At 49.7% G+C, this 21,159-nt stretch overlaps 1 protein-coding gene across 1 annotated transcript in view; it reads right to left on the reverse strand.

Moving 5' to 3' along the window:
• Positions 1-221: 221 nt before the first annotated feature.
• LOC130688121 (twitchin-like) overlaps positions 222-21,159 on the reverse strand; it is a 48,197-nt gene continuing 27,259 nt past the window's right edge. Inside the window, 26 exon segments of the mRNA XM_059496173.1 lie at positions 222-802; positions 871-984; positions 1,055-1,139; positions 1,141-1,373; positions 1,437-1,593; positions 1,726-1,871; positions 1,938-2,034; positions 2,153-2,273; positions 2,335-2,386; positions 2,649-2,705; positions 3,277-3,454; positions 3,543-3,736; positions 4,018-6,093; positions 6,225-7,796; positions 7,913-9,914; positions 10,023-15,396; positions 15,477-15,609; positions 15,745-15,911; positions 15,984-16,119; positions 16,202-16,501; positions 16,620-16,901; positions 16,989-19,361; positions 19,469-19,625; positions 19,694-19,818; positions 19,899-20,789; positions 20,884-21,019. Of these exon segments, the coding sequence (XP_059352156.1) occupies positions 606-802; positions 871-984; positions 1,055-1,139; positions 1,141-1,373; positions 1,437-1,593; positions 1,726-1,871; positions 1,938-2,034; positions 2,153-2,273; positions 2,335-2,386; positions 2,649-2,705; positions 3,277-3,454; positions 3,543-3,736; positions 4,018-6,093; positions 6,225-7,796; positions 7,913-9,914; positions 10,023-15,396; positions 15,477-15,609; positions 15,745-15,911; positions 15,984-16,119; positions 16,202-16,501; positions 16,620-16,901; positions 16,989-19,361; positions 19,469-19,625; positions 19,694-19,818; positions 19,899-20,789; positions 20,884-21,019 (17,355 nt within the window). The 3' untranslated portion in view covers positions 222-605.

Genomic DNA, 21,159 nt, shown 5'->3' on the forward strand with positions numbered 1-21,159 from the left:
ATACGCTATTCAGCCCTAGGGGAAAAGCGAACAGGTGGCGCTCCTAGCGGATATCTTGCGTACCGAAACGGCACATGGGTACGTCTGGCTTCTCTCGCCGGGTGTCTCGTGTGGGTACCTCTCCTGTTAGACCGGGGCAGAACCGTCAAACTCTGGAAAGTTTACTATTCTACGATAAAATGGCGTGAAAGAAAACTTTGATCAGCAAAGAAAAAACAGAGTAAAGAGAAAACGCCATAACTTGTTTATTACAGCCAAGGGAGATTGCAGCTTTGAAAAACTTCAATAAATGAATCGATAAACGACAAGCTCGACTAAATACGACCAACTTAGTGTTGTCACGTTACCTGACTAGTAGATCATTGGCAGCAGCTAGGAACAAGAAAACAGACGAATATCTTCTTAACATTCTTAATCATCGAACGCCGATAAGACCCAGTTTTAAAGCGCACTTCTTAATAAGGCGGTTAAAAGGCAGCGATAGGGAACAGCACAAAAAGCAAAGAAGCTTTGAATTAAAAAAAAAACATTTTGAAAGATGAAATCAAGTTACGTTCGCATAATTTTTGAAAAGATATCGATCGACCCCTTCAATTACCAACTTATCATGGTTCATTGGCAGTTACATTGAGCGAAAAAGAAGCTGATGTTTCGCATTTCTTTCCGACGGCAGTCACTCCGTACTGACCAATATCAGTTGTGGTAACATTGGACACCTCCAATTTGAAACGCTTCTTTCCATCGACACTCTGAACATTCTTGGTCGATGCCTCGAGCGGTTGGCCGTCTTTCATCCATGTTACTAAGTATCGAAGAACGTAATTACATCAGTTAATTTCTAAATTTTGACAGAGTACAGATAATACGAACCTCTGGTGGGTGCCTTGTCCATTTCACATGTGAATACGGCCGTTTGTCCTTGTGCAATGGTGATAGATTGTGGAAAAGTTTTAAATGTAGGACTTTTTGCCTCTTCGTTCGGAACTTTTGGAGGAAAAAGTTCAGCATAGTTATTAAGAAGGTTTTATTCCCGATAATATTCAATTGAACATACCAACGACCAGTAATGTGCACGAACTAAATGCCTCACCAACATCGTTGAAGACTTCGCATGTATAGGTTCCCGCATCTTCTGGGAAAGATCTCGGCAATTTTTAATTTGCATACGTCACCAAGACGATCATATTCAAAGTCTTTACTAGGCTTGATTTCTTTTTCATTGTGCAACCAAATGACATCAAATTTGATCGCTGCCGTAACTCGGCATTGAAGAGTAACTGATTCGCCATCATTGACTGTCTTGGAAGACACGTGCTCAATTATTCGTGGAGCTCTTTCTTTGCCTGTCGTCCTGTGACATGCTTTTTCAGATGCTGAAGAGAAAAAAACAGATTAGCAAATAAACAGGTAATGGTCCTATTTTTTCCACAATTTACTTTGTACAATTAAACGGCAAGTTGTTTCAGTTTCTCCGAGACTATTTTTGGCTTTACATGTGTATAAACCTTCATCTTCCGGGTATACTTCATTGATTGATAGAGTTGCAGTGCCATTTCGATACTTAAGATCCAAAATATCTGAAGAGCTCAGTAACTATACCAAAAATTTGATATAGTAGGCGAAGGGTGTTAAAAATATTTTCGTTTCTTAAGCTCGGTTTCGGTAGACACAAGATCCACAACCCAACGAAACGACCTTTAAATAAGACAATTTAAATTTAATTACCTCGCCGTTTTTCATCCATGTGACATTAGGATCAGGGTCGCCTTTGACGATGCACGTAAGTTTCATTGCCTCTCCATCTTTAATTGTCATGTCGCTCAGTGGTTTCACGAACTGTGGTTGACACATGAGAGAATCGGACGGCGGTACTGTGATACAAATTCACAAGAGCTTGTAAAAAAAAATCTAGATAAAAAATTTTTGGTAATTATCACATTCTAAATCTTTGGTGGCCGTTCGAGAACGAGAAGTCGTGCTTCCACCGTAAGCTTTCTGTTGCCGCTTCGAGCTGGTTGTTTCCACAGAAGTTGACTGAAATTCATTAAAAATCACATTACTAGATTTACACTACGTTTATCTTCCTTAAACAGCTAAGGTTAACAATTCATGTAGCACAAATTTCTAACTATTGGCGAAGCTGTGTTCATACTTGGCTGCTAAAAGTGTCGCGAATAGAGAGATGGTTGTTGGAGCTCAACTGGTAAGACGTGCCAGATGCTAGATGTTGGGAGCTTGACTGATGATTGGTAATTGTTGAATGGCTTTGCGAACTTTTTGAGGAATAAAATATTAAGTTAACAATAATTGTTGTCAATATAAGTTTGGTCTTACGTATAAGACTCCTGTGTGCGCGTGGTGGACTTATTCTCAACGTACCGTCGATCTAGACCAACACGGAATTATAAGATATGATCAGAATTAATTTTCGATAGTAGACAGTGTATCACAAAATTAAGCTAAGAAAAAAACGCTAACGCTGTGCAAGGAAAACGATGGCTGACACGCTTTGACTTGCTGCAACGTGTAATGAGAAATTGGTGTTGAACACTAAAAATTTCTATTTAAGAAATTTTTTTTAGGAGGGAGGGGCAGCGGCTGCGTTATGATGTGAAACAAACGGTTAAGTCTTTAATTTTTCAAGTTACCTCCGGAGCGAAGTAAGTTGTTGACCAAGTCGGCTTGATCAGTTGACACGTTGGCACCTTTATGAGTTGAAAGTAGTTATTTCCAGGCGAGAAAGTATTTTTTAGGATAACCCGTTATAAAAGAGAACCATTAGTTGAAATGTTGAATGATGTTGAAGAGGGAGTGGGAGAGGGAGGGGTGTGTTGAGGATCATCTGGCGATGGGTAAATTAACGAATTTATACGATGCAGTTTTCTCTTTTATAGCGCAATACCATTTTAAAATCATGTACTAAGGTTTTATGGGGAGGAAAGCTGCTTATAACCAAACTATTTTAAGCGATTTCAAGTAGGAAAGTAGTGAAAGTAGGCCGTTGATTTTGCTCAGTTAGTATTTGGTGTAGCATCAAATGTAATAAAACTGTACCCATTTAAGGGGTTTGTTTCAAATGGTTCTATGAAATATTTCATTAGTGTTGTTGTTGCAACAGCTCACTTGAACCCTATTATTATAAAAATACAGCACATCATAGTTTCTTTGAATTGCGGCATTTCAACCACACATGCAGTTTCAAGTAGATCGTACTGATGACGGTAACTAGGGCGCAGATGAAAAAACATCACATAAAACCGAAGTCCGGGTCTTTACCTTCGACGATGACGACGCAAGAAGTTTCATCCTGACCCATGGCGTTGGTGGCGACGCATCGATAGTTACCCGAATCTTCTACTTTGCAGTTTGCGATTTCCATTGTAACAACACCATCCGAGTACGTCATAGTGTAATCGTATTTGGATAATTCCCGTTTGTCTTTAAACCATTTGACCTAAAAATGATTCAACAGTGCAAAACGTTACACACAGATCGACTAGCCAGGTCTTTGGACTTTGTTGTTCAATTAGTTGTGCTATTACCGTTGGTGTAGGTCTACCGCTCAGACAGCACAGGAGTTTGCACGTTTGATGCAGCTGAATGACACGAGGGCGGAGCAGGAAAGTGAATGTTGGCACGGAATCACGTTCATCCTGCCACAGTTGGTATTCGAGTGGCTTGCGGCGCCGAAGCGGAGTCATATCCGGTTTGTATTGCGGTACCTCTTTCGGTAGCGCTATGGAAAAAAATAAGAAAATTAACAAAAAATTTTACCAAAGGCTGGTTCAACTTGTTTCCAAAATCTGCAGAAAAAATGGAAATGGATGGTTATTATCCAAATTCATTTTTTTTTCATGAAATCAAAGATCAATAATTTGGTGCCCGACAAATTGATGTACTCTTTTCAATTTATCAACGGGATCGCCGATCATTTCCCAACTAGACTCGTGTAAACGTAAATACATAGCGTGTGAACCGGGAAAAACAAAACCAATAATAGAAAAACAATGAACTCACGTTGAACGTTGAGGAAAATGGGCTCCTCTCTGAGACCGTAGTGATTGACGGCTCGGATCATGTATTCTCCGCGGTCTTCTAGTTTGACTCGGTTGATGACGAACGTGTAGTCGTCTCCAGCGTAACGCTTCATGAACTTGACGCTCTGCTTGAGCTCGCAATTGTTGTGCGCCCAGGTGACAGTGGGCGGTGCCACAGCAATGATGCGACAGTAGAATTTGGCGCTTTGTCCTTCGTAAGCGAAAGCGGACTTTGGCCGGATGACGAAGCGCGGAGCCGCTTCGCGCCGGTCGAACGAATACTCGTGGATGCGGTAGCGCTCGATCAGCAACTTGCGGAGGCAGCTGTACTCGGAGAGACGTCCGATGGGCACCAGGTAATCTTCCCAACCGGGGTATTTAGCGCGAAGCCTGTCGCGGATGGCAAGGTAACGCGAAGAAGAAATGGTGGTGGACAACGCGCTGTGGTCGCCCAGCAGCCACGGGTGGAGAAGACACTCATGGGCTGTCATGCGCTTCTCTTTGTTCTTGGTCAACAAATGACGGATGAAGTCTTTCCCTTCTTCGGAAACTGTTGAGAAAGCTTCCTCGTCAAAGTCCCAGTCGCAGGCTTTGACGTTCTTGAGCGTTTCAATGTCGTTCTCGCCGGCGAAAGGCGACAGACCGCTGAGCAGGACGTAAGCCAGCACACCGACGGCCCACATGTCCGTGTAGAAGCCGACAGGCTCGCGCTCGACGATTTCCGGGGCGGCGAACTCGGCTGTGCCAGTGGAAATCTTGACCAACTGATTGGGGTCGAGTTTCGTCGCCAGTCCGAAATCGATCAACTTGACGACCGTGCTGTTCTTGGTGACGCACATAATGTTCTCAGGTTTGACGTCCAAGTGGATAATGTTCTTCTCGTGCATGTGCTTGACTGCCTCGCAGATCTGTCTCATGTAGTTGATGACTTCAGCTTCAGACATGGTGTAGCCATCGGCGGTGATGCGCTCGAACAGTTCACCGCCCGAAAGGAACTCGTAAATGAGAACCATTTCATCGTCGTCTTCGAAGGCGTCGTGCAAGTTGATGAGTTTCGGATGATGCAGCTGGTTCATGATGTCGATTTCCTTGCGGATCAGCTCCTTTTCGACAGCCTGTGAAACAGGAATAAACTTGGCAGCAAAAATGTGACCAGATTTCCGTTCGCGGCAACGGTGCACGACACCGAAAGCTCCCGTGCCTATTTCTTCCAGTATGTCGTATAGATCATATACGCTCGTCGTTTTAATATCGACAGGCTGAGGCACATACTTGGAATAGATATCGAAAACGAATTGATCGTAATCGTTGATCTTCCCTTCACTGGCCGTCCCGCGAATTCGCTTTCCCGCTTCGTCTACTTGGTACTGACGACGTTTGTGTTGCTTAGTACCACCGCCTTTTGTTTGAACAAGTGGTGTTACATCACTGGCGTCACTACGGCCATACACGTTCTCGGCGTAGATACGGAACTCGTAGCTGTGGCCGGGGCTCAGTGCTGTAGCGTTTATGGCACAGAAACGGGTAGGCCCGACTCGGATCCAACTACTCATCGGATGTTCACGTTTCTCCACAATATAGTTGGTGATGGCACTGCCACCATCCCACGTTGGAGGCTTCCAAGTCAGGCTGAGCGAGTCGGCACCAACATTCTCGACGGTTGGGAAGCGGGGTGGCTCGGGTCGGTCACTAATCTGCAATTTTATGATCACAGAATCCATGCCAAGTTCATTTTCGGCCACGAGGCGATACGGTCCGCTGTCCAGCTGAGTGACGTCACGGATTGTAAGAATGGCGTGCCTTTCTTTCACTTCAACGTGATAGTGTGCGCCAGTTTCGATGGTTTCACCCTCACGCGACCAGATGATTTTCGGACGCGGATTACCCGTGAATGGAATTTTGACTACTACGTTCTCGCCTTTGTCAAAGAAGGCCGTATCGCGAAAGCGTGGAGGTACGTTGATCTTCGGCACAGTTTTGATGATCAATTCAGCGCGGGTGGACTTGGCTCCTGCTTTGTTCACAGCTCGGCAGACATATTCATCTGCATCTTCGCCTGATCACCGATACAAACAAAATATTACTCGAATCTGTTTAGCAGTTGATCAAAAGATAGGATTTTTCCATCGAATTACTGACTACCTCATTTTACCTTATTTTCTATAGAGTGGCAAAACGTGCACTCACCGAAAATATCGTTGACGACGAGGAAATAAGTGTCGCCTTCTTTGCGCGTGCTGTACTTGGAACTATAGCTAATCTCACGCATTCCCTTGTACCAGGTGATAGTGGGCGAAGGGTTGCCGAGAATGGTACACTGGAACTGAACGTTGCGGTTCTCCAAACCAAGCACATTTCTCAGCGGAGTCAGAATTTCTGGTGGACTGGCAGCGTTGGGATCTTTGATACGCACCGACGTGGAAGCCATTGACGGCGGCGATAGGCCAGCTTCGTTTTGGGCCAACACGCGGAATTCATACTGGCGGTCTTCGATGAGGTTGCTAACGTTGAACTGCGTTGTCAGGCAGAGACTGATATTGATGCGCTGCCATGTGGCACTTCCAGCTTCGCGTTTGTCTACCCAGTAGCCCTGGATACGCGCTCCACCATCTGAATCGGGTTTGGCCCATGACAAATGAGCAAAGTCCTTACCGACTTCGGTGACATTGGGCGTGCCAGGTGCCGTGGGTGGATCAAAGGGTGCTTTGGCTTTGATAGGATTAACACCTTCCAGCGCAGGACCCATGCCGTTATCGTTAGCGGCCATAACACGGAACAGGTATTCTTGACCTTCGGTCAAGCCCTGAACAGTAAAAGTTGTGTCCTTGCACTGCGAGGATACGCAGATCCAATGCGTGTGACTGACATCGTGACGTTCGACGATGTAGTGGGTGATGCGCTTGCCGCCGTCGTACGAAGGCGGTTTCCAGTTGAGGGTGCACTTGTGCTGGGTGATGTCCGAGACCTCAAGGGGCCCAATGGGAGCACCGGGCACTCCAGTGATGTAAACGGTGAAGGAAGCGGATACGTCGCCGCTGTCGTTCTTGACTCGCAGAGTGTACTGGCCAGCGTCGCTCTTGGTGATCTCCTTGATGAAGATGATGAGGTATTCGTCAAAAACGGTGTATTTGATGCGCACCGTTTCGACAATCTCGTGGCCGTCTTTGGTCAGCGACACGTCCATCGGCTGGTCGCCAGAGAAGTAAATCTTGATCTTGGTATTGTCTCCTTCGGGTAGGTAGAGGTCGCCCGGCAGGCGGTCGATACGTGGCGGATTGCCGATCTTCAGTCTGGCCGTGCAGCTTGCAGAGCCACTCATATTGATAGCCTCGCAGGTGTAGTCTCCTTCGTCTACTTCCCACAGTTCAGAAATAGTAAGACGGAAGACTCCGTCACGCTCTTCTGTGTGGATACGGCCTCCCGTTACTACTTCGCGAGAGTTCTTCAACCAGCGGCTACGCGGACAAGGAACGCCCGTAGCTTCGCACTCAAAAACGACTCTACGTCCCATAGGCACTCCTTTACTAACCAGTGGTCGCACGAACTGCGGTTTTTCGCCACCTGTCAGTTCGCGGATTTTCACTGCCGAAGCGCATGTGCTTGGTTCGCTCTTTCCGGCCGCATTGATGGCTGAAACGCGGAACTCGTAGTCCTGGCCCTCACTCAAATTGTTGACCGTGAAGTCACACGCCAGGACGTTGTAGTCGTTGCAACGAACCCAAAACGCGCCTCCCACCTCGCGTTTTTCGATGAGGTAGCCTGTACGTACAAAAACAGACAAAGAACGGATAACAACCATATTTTTAATAGAGTAAATCTCATGATATTTCAAGATGCGATGAAACGTAGTTAAACACAAAAAATGAAAAGCTCACCCGTAATTCTGCTGCCACCGTCCGAAACCGGCGGTTCCCATCGAAGATCGACATAGGTGCGTCCAACTTTGACGACTTGAGGCACACCGGGTGGAGCAGGTACGGTGAATTTACCCTTTGTCTTGAAACGGGACGAGGACGGCGACGGTTTACTCATACCGGCAGCATTCTTTGCCCGCACGCGGAACTCGTACTCATGACCAATGAGCAGGTTGTGAGCTACATAGGTGGTGTCCTTTACGAGGTAATCGTTGACGATGATCCAGTCGCGATCCTCTTGTAGATCACGGCGTTCAATTTGATAGCCTTGTATCTTGGATCCACCGTCGTAGCGGGGCCGCTCCCAAGTCAACGTGGCACTATCAGATCCACTGTCGGATACGCGAGGCTGACCAGGAGGCTCGGGAATCGTGAAAGGAAATTTAGCTGTGATTGGGTCGTCGCTTTCAAGTGGGTCACTGATGCCGTATTGGTTTTCGGCGCGGACGCGGAACAGATACTTGCGATTGGTTTCTAGACTGAAAACGTTGTACGAGCAGCCACGCACAAACGAGCTGATTTTCATCCAAACCCCAACCGAGACGTCCATGCGATCGATAACGTAGTTGGAGATGGGCGAGCCGCCGTCGTCGGCGGGGGGACGCCACGTCAGCGTGCAAGTTTCCGGGGTGATATCTGATACGTCCAGCGGCGCTACCGGTGGGCCTGGTTTACCAACGACCAAAACGCGACAAGAGGCAGAGTCACTACCTTCGGTATTAGTCAACCGGATAGTATACTTTCCGGAATCACTGCGCTTCGCGCAACGATTGAGGTAGACCGTGGCCGTAGCCGAAGTTTCAAACCGAATCCGATCATCCTGGATGACTTCGTCGTTATTGATGTTCCACGAAGGCTTCGGCGTTGGACTGCCGTTGAACGGGACAGTGATGGTGAACTCTTCGCCAGCGATGACCGTCATGTCGCGGATGCTCAAGTCGCTTGTGATCTTTGGGGCGCAGAGCGCTGGTTGGCAGCAAATTGGATCAGAGTTGTCACTCCACGGTCCTTGGCCGGCCGCGTTAACGGCGGCCACGCGGAACTCGTACTCGTGATTTTCCGACAAGTTAATGACACGCAGAGTTAGCTCGGCAACAACGGCATGTGAAGCTCTCGTCCATTTATCTTCACGGTAGAGGCGACGCTCGACAACGTAGCCCATGATGGCCGATCCGCCGTCTTGGCGAGGTCTTGTCCAAGCGATGGTGATCGAGTCGCCACTTGTTTCTAGCGAGCGAGGCATGCCAGGTGCGCCGGGAACGTTGAACGAATGTTTGGCCTTGATGGGCTCTTCCGTTGTCGTCGGCTCCGACGTTCCGTACTGGTTTTCGGCCATGACGCGGAACTCGTAGTCGCGGCCGACGACTAGCCCGCGGACTTTTGATGACGTGGCGACCACGTAGCCGCTGACTCGAGACCAAGTTGGTGAACGTGGCTCCTTCTTTTCGACGACGTAGTTAGTGACCTCAGCACCGCCGTTGTCCTTCGGGGGCTGCCAGACGAGCGTCAGGCTGTCTCCTGCAAAGTCCTCGGCGTGCAGGTTAAGCGGGGCCGACGGTCTGTCCAGCACGCGAACGTGGACAGTGACGGAGTCAAACCCAGCGTTGTTGCGCAGTTGTAATTTGTACGGCCCGGTATCTTTCCTTTGGGAATTTTTAACCACGATGGTGGCATATTCATCCATCACCTGAGAGTGGACCCGAACATCCGTTTCGTCAAAGACCACGTCGTTTGCAAACCAAGTCGCCATTGGTTTGGGAAACGCACGGTAGGGCACCATGATGGAGAAATCTTCGCCTGCGCGCACGGTGATGTCACGCATCGAACCCAGGTCAATATGTGGACGGTCTGCCTGCTCCTCCACTTTCACAGTGGGTGACGCACGACTCGGAGGTGATGAACCAACGTCATTAACAGCGATGATACGGAAATGGTATTCTTCACCCTCTGTCAATCCTGGAACCTGTTCGCCACCAGAAGCCGAAAACAATGATTTACGTTACAATTATATGTTGTGTTATGAGTTCATTGATAAACTAGAATATAAGCTAAAGATAGAAGTTACACTTACCGTGTAATTCGTTTCACTGATCAGAAGAGAATTTACTTCCTCCCAGTCCACTGCAGTTTTGAGTTTTTTCTGAACGATGTACCCTTTGATACGCAAGCCACCGTCATTCAGAGGTGGACGCCACGACAGGGCTACGCTGTTCCTGAACACACGATCCAGTTTGGGTGCGTCGGGGGCTTCTGGTGCAAATTTCTGGATTCGAGCTACTAGAGGTTCAGTCGGGCGGCTGGGTTTACCCGGGCCGGCCTCGTTAACGGCAACAACACGGAACTCGTAACGGTTGCCCTCAATGAGATTGGTCACCATATGAGTGGGGTTCGGCGTCGGGTATTGGTTCACGCGCAACCATTCGCCACCGCGGTCGCGTTTCTCCACGTAGTAACCCGTAATGGGACGGCCGCCACTGAAGGCTGGAGGTTCCCAGGCCAACGTGCAGCTGTTGGGCGTGTAGGAGACGATCTTGAGCCCGTCGGGCGCATCTGGTGGGTCGAACGGACTCTTGGCCGCCACCGGCTTCCCGGTCAGAGGCTCCGAAAGTCCGTAGACGTTCTCAGCCCGAACTCGGAAGGCATAGCGTTTGCTGTCCTCCAAGCCCGTCTTGACGGTGAAGCTGAGTCCTGGACAATAGCCCGGCAAAGGTCGCCAGTTTTCTGACAAGGCGTCTGTTTTCTCAATGACGTAGCCGGTAATCTCTGATCCACCGTCATCCATCGGTTTCTTCCAGTTGAGCGTGATTCCTTCGGCCGACACGTTCGTGTAAGTCAGTGGGCCACCTGGTGGTGCAGGCTTGTCCATCACCAAAACCTCCAGCTCTGCACTATCCTTTCCGTGCGCATTGTGGGCCGAGACTTGGTATTTGCCAGCGTCGGTCCGTCTCGACGACGACACGTACAACTTGGTACGGTCGTTTTGCGTGTCGGTGACGATGCGGTTGTCGGAGATGGCCTTCTTCTCTTTGGTCCATTCGACAGTGGGAGTGGGAGCGCCAGAGAGCGGGATCTCGACGTTGATGGGCTCGCCGGCTTTGACCTTGATCCGGCGGCTCGTCAGTTTATCAAGATGAAGGCGTGGTTTCTCGCGCATCGGTTTCGCTGTGAAAGGATGAGACGCCTCACTGCTCTTGCCCGGTCCGGCCGCGTTGATGGCCGTCACTCGGTATTCGTATTGATGGCCATCTTGGACCTTGTCGTCGTTGAATTCGTTCAAGCGGACCGGATCGCGATTGATCTTGATCCAGCGGCCGCGGACGTCGCGTCGCTCCACATCGTAGCCGACGATGGGCGAGCCGCCGTTGCTGTGCGGTGGCGACCAGCGGATTTTGATGTGATCCTTGTCGGTGTCGACGGCGTCGGGCCGTCCGGGACGTCCTGGAACGTCGTACTGGTTCTTGGCCACGATGGCTTTGTCCGTGTCCAGTGGATCTGAACGGCCTTGGACGTTCTCGGCCATGACTCGGAATTCGTATTTGGTACCCTCCATCAATCTGGGAACGGTGCCGTGCGTGTGGCGCGGGTCGACGTAATTGACGGCCGGCACCCAGCCACCGCCGTGCGTCAAATCGCGTTTCTCGATGACGTAGGCCGTGATGTCACTGCCGCCGTTGTCCTTTGGTGCTTTCCACGAAAGTGTCACGCTCGAGCTGGTGATCTCTTCGTACTCGAGAGGCCCAGTCGGCGGTCCTGGACGGTCCATGACGACCAACAAGAAGGAACCTTCATCGGTGCCCGATTCGTTGCTGAGACGGAGACGAAGTTCGCCAGAGTCGCTACGCCTCGTGTTGACGATGTGCACGATCGTGTGGTAGCCGATGGCCGTGATGGTGGCGCGTTCGTCGGTTGTGAGAACGCGACCATCGCAAGTCCATTCGACGTTAGGCGACGGCTCGCCGATGTAGTTGATGTCCACATGGAAGATGGTGCCGGCCTTGATGCGGATTTCTCGTAGCGGAGTTTTGATCTTGGGAGCCAGATGACGCGGACGGGCCATGACCAAGTCGGACGGCTCGCTGGGTTGGCTGGCGCCGGCTGCGTTGATGGCGATGATACGGAATTCGTATTCGGTGCCTTCGACCAAGTCGGCAGCGCGTCCCTTGCACTCTTTGCCCGGTACTTGACCAGCGTTTTGCCAGAACGGCGAACCCTTTTCCTTCTTTTGAATAACGTAGCCGGTGATGGGTGACCCACCGTCGTTTGCTGGTGGTTTCCACTCAAGATCGATAAAGTCGCTGTCCCAATCGACAATGTTAGGCCGTCCGGGGGCGTCCGGCTCGTCGAAAGCATTTTTGGCGACCATACTGTTGGCCGTAGCAAGCGGATCAGACTCTCCGATGCTATTGACTGCTTTCACCCTGAAGTAGTATTCTTTCATGTGGACCAATTTGGTCACATCGCAAGTAGTGTTGGACGACACCGCCGATTCGGCCCATGTTCCACGCGACGTGTCCATCTTTTCGATGATGTAGTGGGTGACGGGTGCACCTCCATCATCCAGTGGCGGCCTCCATGACAAGAGGCAGCCATCTTTTTTGACGTTGCTGACTAGAAGAGGCCCTTCGGGAACGGAAGGTCGATCCAGAACGGTGACGTTGGCTGTGGCTGAAACGTTGCCCAGATTGTTTTCCAGCGTGACTGTATACTTTCCTGTGTCGGAGCGCAGCGAGAAGGGAATTTCGAACAAGATCTGACGCTCGTAGGTAGCCATGTGAACACGGCTGTCCTCTGGATGTACCGGCTTGCCATTTACCTGCCATTTTACGGTAGGTTTGGGTGCCGCCTGGTACGGTAGATTGTAAGCAATGCGTTGACCGGCGCGCACAACTATATCCTCCAGGAAGGACTTGTCAAGTTGTGGAGCCAGGTAACGGGCGCGAGCTATGATTGGTGCTGATGCATCGCTTGGCTCACCAACGCCAGCCTTGTTAACCGCCGTCACGCGGAATTCGTATTCTTCTCCTTCTGTCAGGTCTGGAACGCGAGCTTTTGTCTGCGAGCCGGCCACTTCGATCGCCTTCTCCCAGATGCCGAATTTAGAGCGTTTCTCGATTATGTAGGCAGTCAACGGTGTGCCGCAATCTTTCTTGGGTGGATTCCATTGTATGTCGATGTGATTCTTGTCCCAGTCGGTAGGCTCCGGTGTACCGGGCTTATCAGGTCGTTCATATGGGTCCTTGGCTGTTACAGTAGACGTAGTGTTGAGCGGTACTGATTCGCCTTGCCGATTGACGGCGCGCACGCGGAACTTGTAGTCGTGGTTTTCCAGGAGCGGAACGCGCATCGTGGTGCCTTTGCAGTCTCCCACCGTGATCCAGCGCATGTTTTCGGCGTCTTGTTTCTCGACGATGTAGTGAGTGACGTCGGAACCGCCGTCGTCCTTTGGAGGCCTCCAACGGAGGACGCAAGCCGATTTCGTCAGGTCGTTGACGGCCAGCGGGCCTTCGGGAGCCGTTGGTACGTCGAGAATGGTTACCTTCACAGTGGCTGTGTCTTGGCCGTTAATGTTAGTGGCTGTCAAGGTATAGACGCCAGAATCGCTGCGTTTCGAATCGGTAAGTCTTAGTTTGATGCTGTAGTCTTCAACAGTCAAACGGATACGTGAGTCCACAACCAAAGTCTGGCCGCGAACTGTCCATTCCTTTCTCGGTGGCGGTTCACCAATGACGTTGGCATCCAGATCGAATGTCTGACCAGCCCGGATTTTGATGTCGCCCAGAGTGGCACGATCAATTTTGGGTGGAAGATTCTTGGGACGAGCAGTGTGAGGCAGCGTCGGATCACTCGGTTCTCCTGGTCCGCCTCTATTAACCGCCTTTACACGGAATTCGTATTGGACGCCTTCGATGAGATCGGCCACGCGGCCACTGTTGACGTCGCCCGTTACTTCACAGCACGGCTCCCACGCTCCACTGTACTTGTCTTTCTTCTCGATAATGTAGCCCGTGATAGGCGCGCCACCATCTGTCTCTGGTCGTTTCCACGAGAGCTGAACAAAGTCCCTGTCGTAATCGTTAATTTCGGGCGTCCCTGGTTTGCCCGGTTCCTCAAACGGATTTTTAGCTTCGATGGCCTGTGCCGTCGTTAGCGGATCTGATTTGCCTTGCTTGTTCACGGCACGTACTCGGAATTTGTATTTATGACCGGGCGTCAGGCCGTCGACGTCTAGCTTCGTGGTCGGTCCTTTGGTTTGTCCGGCTGGTACCCACCTGCCTGTGGCCTCATCCATTTTCTCGACCAGGTAGTGGTCGACTGGGATACCACCATCATCATGGGGTGGATTCCAGTCTAGAGTCAAGCCATCGGCATGGACATTCGAGGCTTTCAGAGGTCCGCCTGGAGTACCTGGTTTGTCGATGACCACGACATCTACATCGGCAGAATCTTTGCCGTTGATGTTTTCGGCTGAAATGGTGTAAACACCTGAATCGGCACGCGTGGCCATTCGAACGTTAAGTTTAGTATTGTAGTCGATTGCGGTGATGCGGATGTGGTCGGCTGCCTTGACTTCTTTTCCGCGCAACGCCCATTTCGTTGTGGGGGCCGGCTCACCACTTACATTCACGTCGTAACTGAACGATTGGCCAGCTTTGATCTTGACAGGCGTTAAAGTTGATCGGTCGATCTTGGGCGGCATATTGCGTGATTTAGCCACAATGGGTAGAGTGGCGTCGCTCGGTTCACCCGGGCCGGCCGCGTTGACGGCACGGACACGGAATTCGTACGCTTGTCCTTCGATAAGGTCGAGTGCGCGCGCATTGGTTAACGTGGCAGGCACTTCGGCAGCCTTCTCCCAGTCGCCGTACTTGTCTTTCTTTTCCACAATGTAACCGGTTATGGGCGACCCACCATCGGCGGTCGGAGCCGCCCATTTCAGGTCGACGTGATCCCTGTCCCAGTCGGTCGGTGTCACGTCGGTCGGTTTCCCCGGCTCGTCGAAAGGATTCTTGGCCAAGATGGGCTGCAGCGTTTCCAGCGGCTCCGATTCTCCTTCAGTATTGACAGCCATTACTCGGAACTTGTATTCTTTGCCCGGAGTCAGTCCGGCGACTTCAGCAGCAGTTTCGTTGGAACGGCCGCAAGGGACCCAGATACCAGTCTGTGGGTCCAATTTCTCCACTTGGTAGTAGGAAATGGGCACACCGCCGTCGTCCTTTGGTCTCTTCCACTTGAGTTTGCAGCCCTCGTTGTGGATGTCGCTGACTTGGAGCGGCCCTTCCGGTGCGCTAGGCTTATCCGTCACCGTGACGGTCACCGTCACACTGTCCTTGCCCGAGCTGTTCGTTGCCGTGATGGTGTATTCACCACTGTCACCGCGCTGAACATTGCGCATGATCAGCTTACTGTTGTAATCGACGCTGTCGATTTGAACTGATTTGGACGCCCTGAACGATTGCATCAATTTTAATAAGTAGTTAGAAAAATGAATGAATTACGAATTGTTTGAGATGAAGCTATGATTTACCTAATCGGATTACCGCTCACTGTCCATACTGCAGTTGGTGGAGGTTCACCACTAATTCCAACATCAAATTTCAGCATTGAATTAGCAGTAAGCGTCAAATCTCGCATATTGCGCCGATCAATCTTGGGTGCAACTGATACAAAACAAAATGCGACATTAGGTTTCCATTAATCAAAATTCCTCAATTGTTCTCCATTCATTCTGACGACCGTAACAGCTTTTTAAAACACCGAGATACTAAGAAAAGGCAACAGATAGGTATACTTACGGAAGCGAGCTTTTGTGATAATCGTTTTGGTTGCATCGCTGGGTTCTGAGTTTCCGGCTTTATTAATGGCGATAACACGGAATTGATACTCCATGTTCTCGATCAAGTTTACAACTTTGGCTTGACAGAGCGGATCCGATGTTTCCATAGCTTTCTCCCACATGACGCTATTAACAAATAGTCGAAAACATTTGGATAACTTAAAATGAATTTGGAATTTATTTATGTGATAAATTCACCTATATTTGTCGCGCTTCTCAATGATGTAACCCGTAATGACTGCTCCTCCGTCTGAAATCGGTTCTTTCCAAGAAAGTTCCACGTAACTTGGGCCCCAATCGATGGCCTCGGGATTGCGAGGCGCGGATGGAACGGCTGAAATTATTAGAAGAAATGAGTACACAGTTTAGCCTCCAACATAAAATTTCCTTTAGCCTATCCCAGAAATATTTATTACTGAAAGGGTCTTTGGCAATGATGGGAGCCATGGTCTCTAAAGGCTCCGACTCTCCCTCCTTGTTGACGGCCTTGACCCGGAAATGATATTCGTGGCCCGGTACCAAACCAAGGACATCGAGTTCGGGATCCTTGGTCTTGCCTACTGGCAGCCACATACCACTATCGGCGTCGAATTTCTCAACAGAGTAACACTCAATAGGTTCGCCGCCGTCATCTTTCGGTTTCTTCCACTTGAGCTTGCATCCTTCTTTGTGCACATCACTCACTTCCAGCGGTCCTTCTGGTTTGCCCGGTTTGGCTAATTTTTTACAATACACATAATGAGAACACATTAGATATGCGCACGACAAATGTAAAGTTAATTTAAATGAGAAAAGAACCTTAATGTAAGAGATAAGCAAGGATAGAAAACTTACAGACAACAACAACTTCCACCTCGGCCGTATCCTGGCCCCACTTGTTGATGGCAGTGATGAGGTAGGTGCCAGTGTCCTTTCGTTCGGCTTTGTCGTTGAAGAACTTGGAGTTGTATGGCACATTTTCAATTCTTCTCGAATGGCTCAGTTGGACGGATTTGCCACCAAGAGCCCAACTGACATCTGGAGCAGGTTCGCCGATGATCTTGACGTCGAACAGGAACGATTCGCCTTCACGAATCGTCACGTTGCGCAAAGTACGGCGGTCGATCTTAGGTGCCACTATAGTCCCAGTCGCAATGAAAGAACGCAAATAAAAACGTAAGGAAAGGGGAAATTTTGTTAATCAAAAATTCGAATGAACATTACATTTTCTGGGTTTGGTGACAATGGGTTTGCTGGCTTCACTAGGCTCTCCGGCTCCAGCTTCGTTTACAGCCCGGACGCGGAATTCATAAGTGACACCTTCGTCGAGGTTGTCCACTTTGCCCTTGCATTCGGGTGTGCGGAACTCGGCGGCTTTGGTCCAGCGAGTGTTACCCTTTTCGCGTTTCTCGACCACATAGCCAGTGATAGGAGAACCACCATCCTTGGTTGGTTGGGTCCATTTGAGTTCGACGAAATGCCGATCCCAGTCGGTGGCTTCAGGAGCTCCGGGCGGTCCTGGCTCATCGAAAGGATTTTTGGCGATAATGGCCTCTGTGGCTTCCAGTGGCTCTGAATCGCCTTCCGCATTGACGGCCGACACGCGGAACTTGTATTCCTGTCCAGGTGTCAGGTTGCTGACTTCCATTTTCGGGTCTTTGCTGCGACCAACAGGAACCCATCGGCCGTTCTCCGTGTCCATTTTCTCGACGACGTAGTGCTCAATGGGCGATCCGCCGTCATCAAGGGGCGGGTTCCACTTGAGGTTGCATCCCTCCTTGTGAATATCGTTGATCTTGAGCGGACCTTCCGGTTTAGCTGGCCTGTCCAGAACAGTGACTTCCACCGACGCCTCGTCTTTACCCGAACTGTTTTCGGCTTTAATGACGTAGGTGCCCGTATTGACACGGGAAGACATCAAGACTGACAACTTTGTACGGTGCGAGTCAACATCGACTGTCATGTTATCCTTGGTGAGTAAATGAGCTTTGTTCTGGAACCAAGTGATGGTTGGAGCTGGTTCACCAATGACATTGACATCAAACTTGAACGGCTGACCGGCTTTGATAGTCACATTCTTCAAATTGGTACGATCGATCTTGGGTGCCAAGAAACGTGGTTTAGCCGTAACAGGATCGCTGGCTTCGCTAGGCTTACTCTGGCCAGCTTTGTTAACGGCACGAATGCGGAACGTGTAAGTGTGATTCTCCGTCAATCCAGTAACGCGGGCTTCCAACTTATTGCCAACGACCTCCATAGCTTTTGACCATTTAGTGGCGTTATTGTCTTTCTTTTCTACAATGTAGGCCGTGATAGGCGAACCGCCGTCCGATTTCGGAACGGTCCACTTCAGATCGACCTGGTGGCGATCCCAGTCTTTGATCTGTGGCTTGCCTGGAGCGTCAGGTGCTTGGTATGGATTTTTGGCCAGTGTTGGCACATCGGTTTCCAACGGATCGGACTCACCCTCGGGGTTGACAGCACGTACTCGGAATTGGTATTCCTTGCCTTCGGTTAATCCACTGACTTCCGCTTCGGGAGCCTTTGTCGTGCAAACCTGCACCCAGCGTCCCGTATCCGTATCCATTCGCTCGACGACGTAGTTCTCGAGAGGTAGGCCTCCATCATCTTCTGGCGGTTCCCATTTCAGTTTGCAGCCTTCTGCAGTTACTTCACTGACTGCTAGAGGGCCTTTAGGTTTACCTGGCTTGCTAAGGACAATGATTTCGACTTCGACTTGATCGGTGCCCGAATCGTTCTTGGCGAAAACGCGATAAAGACCCGTGTCCGAACGCTTAGTCTTGGTTATGATGAAACTCGTTCTGTATGGTTCATTGGTGATGGTCAGCTGATCGTAGGTAACTAGCTGCTCCTCCTGACGGAACCAGGTCACTTGTGGCGCTGGCTCACCTTGTACGTCCGCCTCCATGCGCAGAAGTTGGCCGGAGTGAATGACTTGCTTCATGAGCGTTTTGCGGTCGATGTGAGGTGCCAAGAATCGTGGCTTGGTCACCACCGACTGAGAGACATCGCTCGGCTCGCTCTCGCCAGCCTTGTTCAGTGCCACAATACGGAATTCGTATTCATGTCCAGGTTCCACATCCGTGACTTTGGCGCTGGTCTTGTCGCCGTTGACACGAGCGCATTCGGACCAACCCCTAGCGTCCTTGTCACGCTTTTGGACGATATATTTGTCGATAGGCATGCCGCCATCGGATTTCGGAGGACTCCATTTCATGTCGACAAAGTCCTTGTCCCAGTCTGTGAGTTCAGGACGTCCGGGCTTGCTGGGTGGATCGTACGGGTTCTTGGCGATAATGGCTTGATCGGTTTCCAATTCTTCCGATTCGCCTTCCTTGTTGACGGCCTTGACGCGGAATTTGTATTTCTTGCCCTCGTGAAGTCCGGTGATTTCTGCTTCGGGCTCTTGCGATTGACCGGCCGGTACCCACTGGCCAGTCAACGGGTCCAATTTTTCGATCTCGTAGTACTCAATAGGCGATCCGCCGTCGTCTTCCGGTTTTTTCCACTTAAGCTTGCAGCCGCTTTTATGGACGTTTTCAACTTCAAGTGGACCTTTAGGTTTGCTTGGTTTACCTGTCGTGCAAAAATAAGACAACGAAATGAATTAGTAAACATGCCTTCTAGTCGATCTTGTTTAAATGTAACGGTGAAAAAAGCGTGAGGGGGAATTGCAAACGCACTCAGAATGAGAATCTCAACTTCTGCTTTGTCTTCGCCTTGTGAGTTTGTGGCAGTAATGGTATAGACACCACTGAGGGCTCTCGTGGCCCGGAAAATCAAGAATTTGGTATTGTAGTCCGAATTGTCAACTCGAACTTGTTCGTTCGATTGAACTTCCTGTAATAGTTTTCAAATGACATACAAAATCAAGAGGAAAATCGTATTTCTTTATGGTATTGTTTTACATTGTCTTTCAGAGTCCAGGTTACAACCGGTGGAGGTTCGCCGGCAACGTTGACATCAAGGTTGACTTGCAGACCGACTTTAATCGTCACTTTTTGTAAATTAGTTCGATCGATTTTCGGTTTGACTATTAGCAGACGAAAAATCGATAATCAATGCCAGTTCTGCTAAATAAATTTTTCTCTAAGGTATTGAATGGGGACTTACAGAACCGGGCTTTGGCTACGTGTGGTTTGGTGGAATCGCTAGGCTCACTTTGTCCGGCCTTATTCACAGCGCGAACACGGAACTCGTAACGGTTACCCTCCTCCAGGTTATTAACGACGCCTTGACAAACGTTTCCTTTGACTTCAGCGGCTTTGACGAAAATTCCGCCATACTTGTCCACCATTTCAATGATGTACCCAGTGATGGGCGAACCACCATCTCGGATCGGTTGGTCCCATTTCAGCTTGACCATGTTTTCGTTCCAGTCGACGAGTTCCGGTAGTCCAGGTGGTGCCGGAGGATCGAAAGGGTTCTTGGCCAAGATGGCGCCGTCTGTTTCCAACGGTTCTCCTTCTCCTTCTTCGTTGACTGCCTTGACTCGGAAGTGATATTTCTTGCCTTGTTCCAAACCAACAACGTCGAGTTCGTTCTTCTCTGGGTCGCAGCGGCCCGCTGGTGACCACTTGCCTGTACCAACTTCCATCTTCTCTAAAATGTAGCCTGTGATGGGAAGACCACCATCATCCTTTGGCTTGTCCCATTTGACCTTGCAGCCTTCTTTGTGGACGTTGGTGACTTCCATCGGTCCTTCCGGTTTGCCTGGCTTAGCTAAAATGCTGACTTCGACTGTGGCTTCGTCTTTGCCAACGCTGTTTTCCGCCACCAGAGTGTAGACGCCAGTGTCTTTGCGGATCGAGTCACCAATCGACAGTTTGGTGTTGTGTTCGCTGTTGTCGATTTTGATGCGGTCTTGGGACTCCAACGGCGCTCCAGCGAAAATCCACTGCATAGTTGGCGCTGGTTCGCCTTTAACGTCGACGTCGAATTTCACGAATTGTCCACCTCTCACCACAATTTGTTTGAGCTTTTCTCTGTTGATCTGCGGTTTGACTGTAATAAAGAAGAATGGCGTTTATTTTATTATTATTTTTTCAATAACTTTGGACCTAGTCTAACAGGCAATATTCATTCACTGATTTCTTACGGAATCGCGCCTTGGCGATGTGTGGTGCAGTCGGATCACTAGGTTCACCCGGTCCCGCTTTGTTGACTGCTCGGACGCGGAACTGATATTGCTGACCTTCCTTCAATCCTGGCACTCGAGCCTCACAATCGGGTTTCTTTTGGGAGAAGTGCAGATAAGTAAAAATTTATGTTTGCCATGACGATCAATAAACAACTATAACATTGCGGGTGTAGGTGGTATGAACGGTTGAGCATTTTGTAATAGTTCTTTTACAAAACGTCTTTTTCACGTGAA

This window comes from Daphnia carinata, chromosome 7 (assembly GCF_022539665.2).
Source record: "Daphnia carinata strain CSIRO-1 chromosome 7, CSIRO_AGI_Dcar_HiC_V3, whole genome shotgun sequence".
NCBI classification, from domain to species: Eukaryota; Metazoa; Arthropoda; class Branchiopoda; order Diplostraca; family Daphniidae; genus Daphnia; species Daphnia carinata.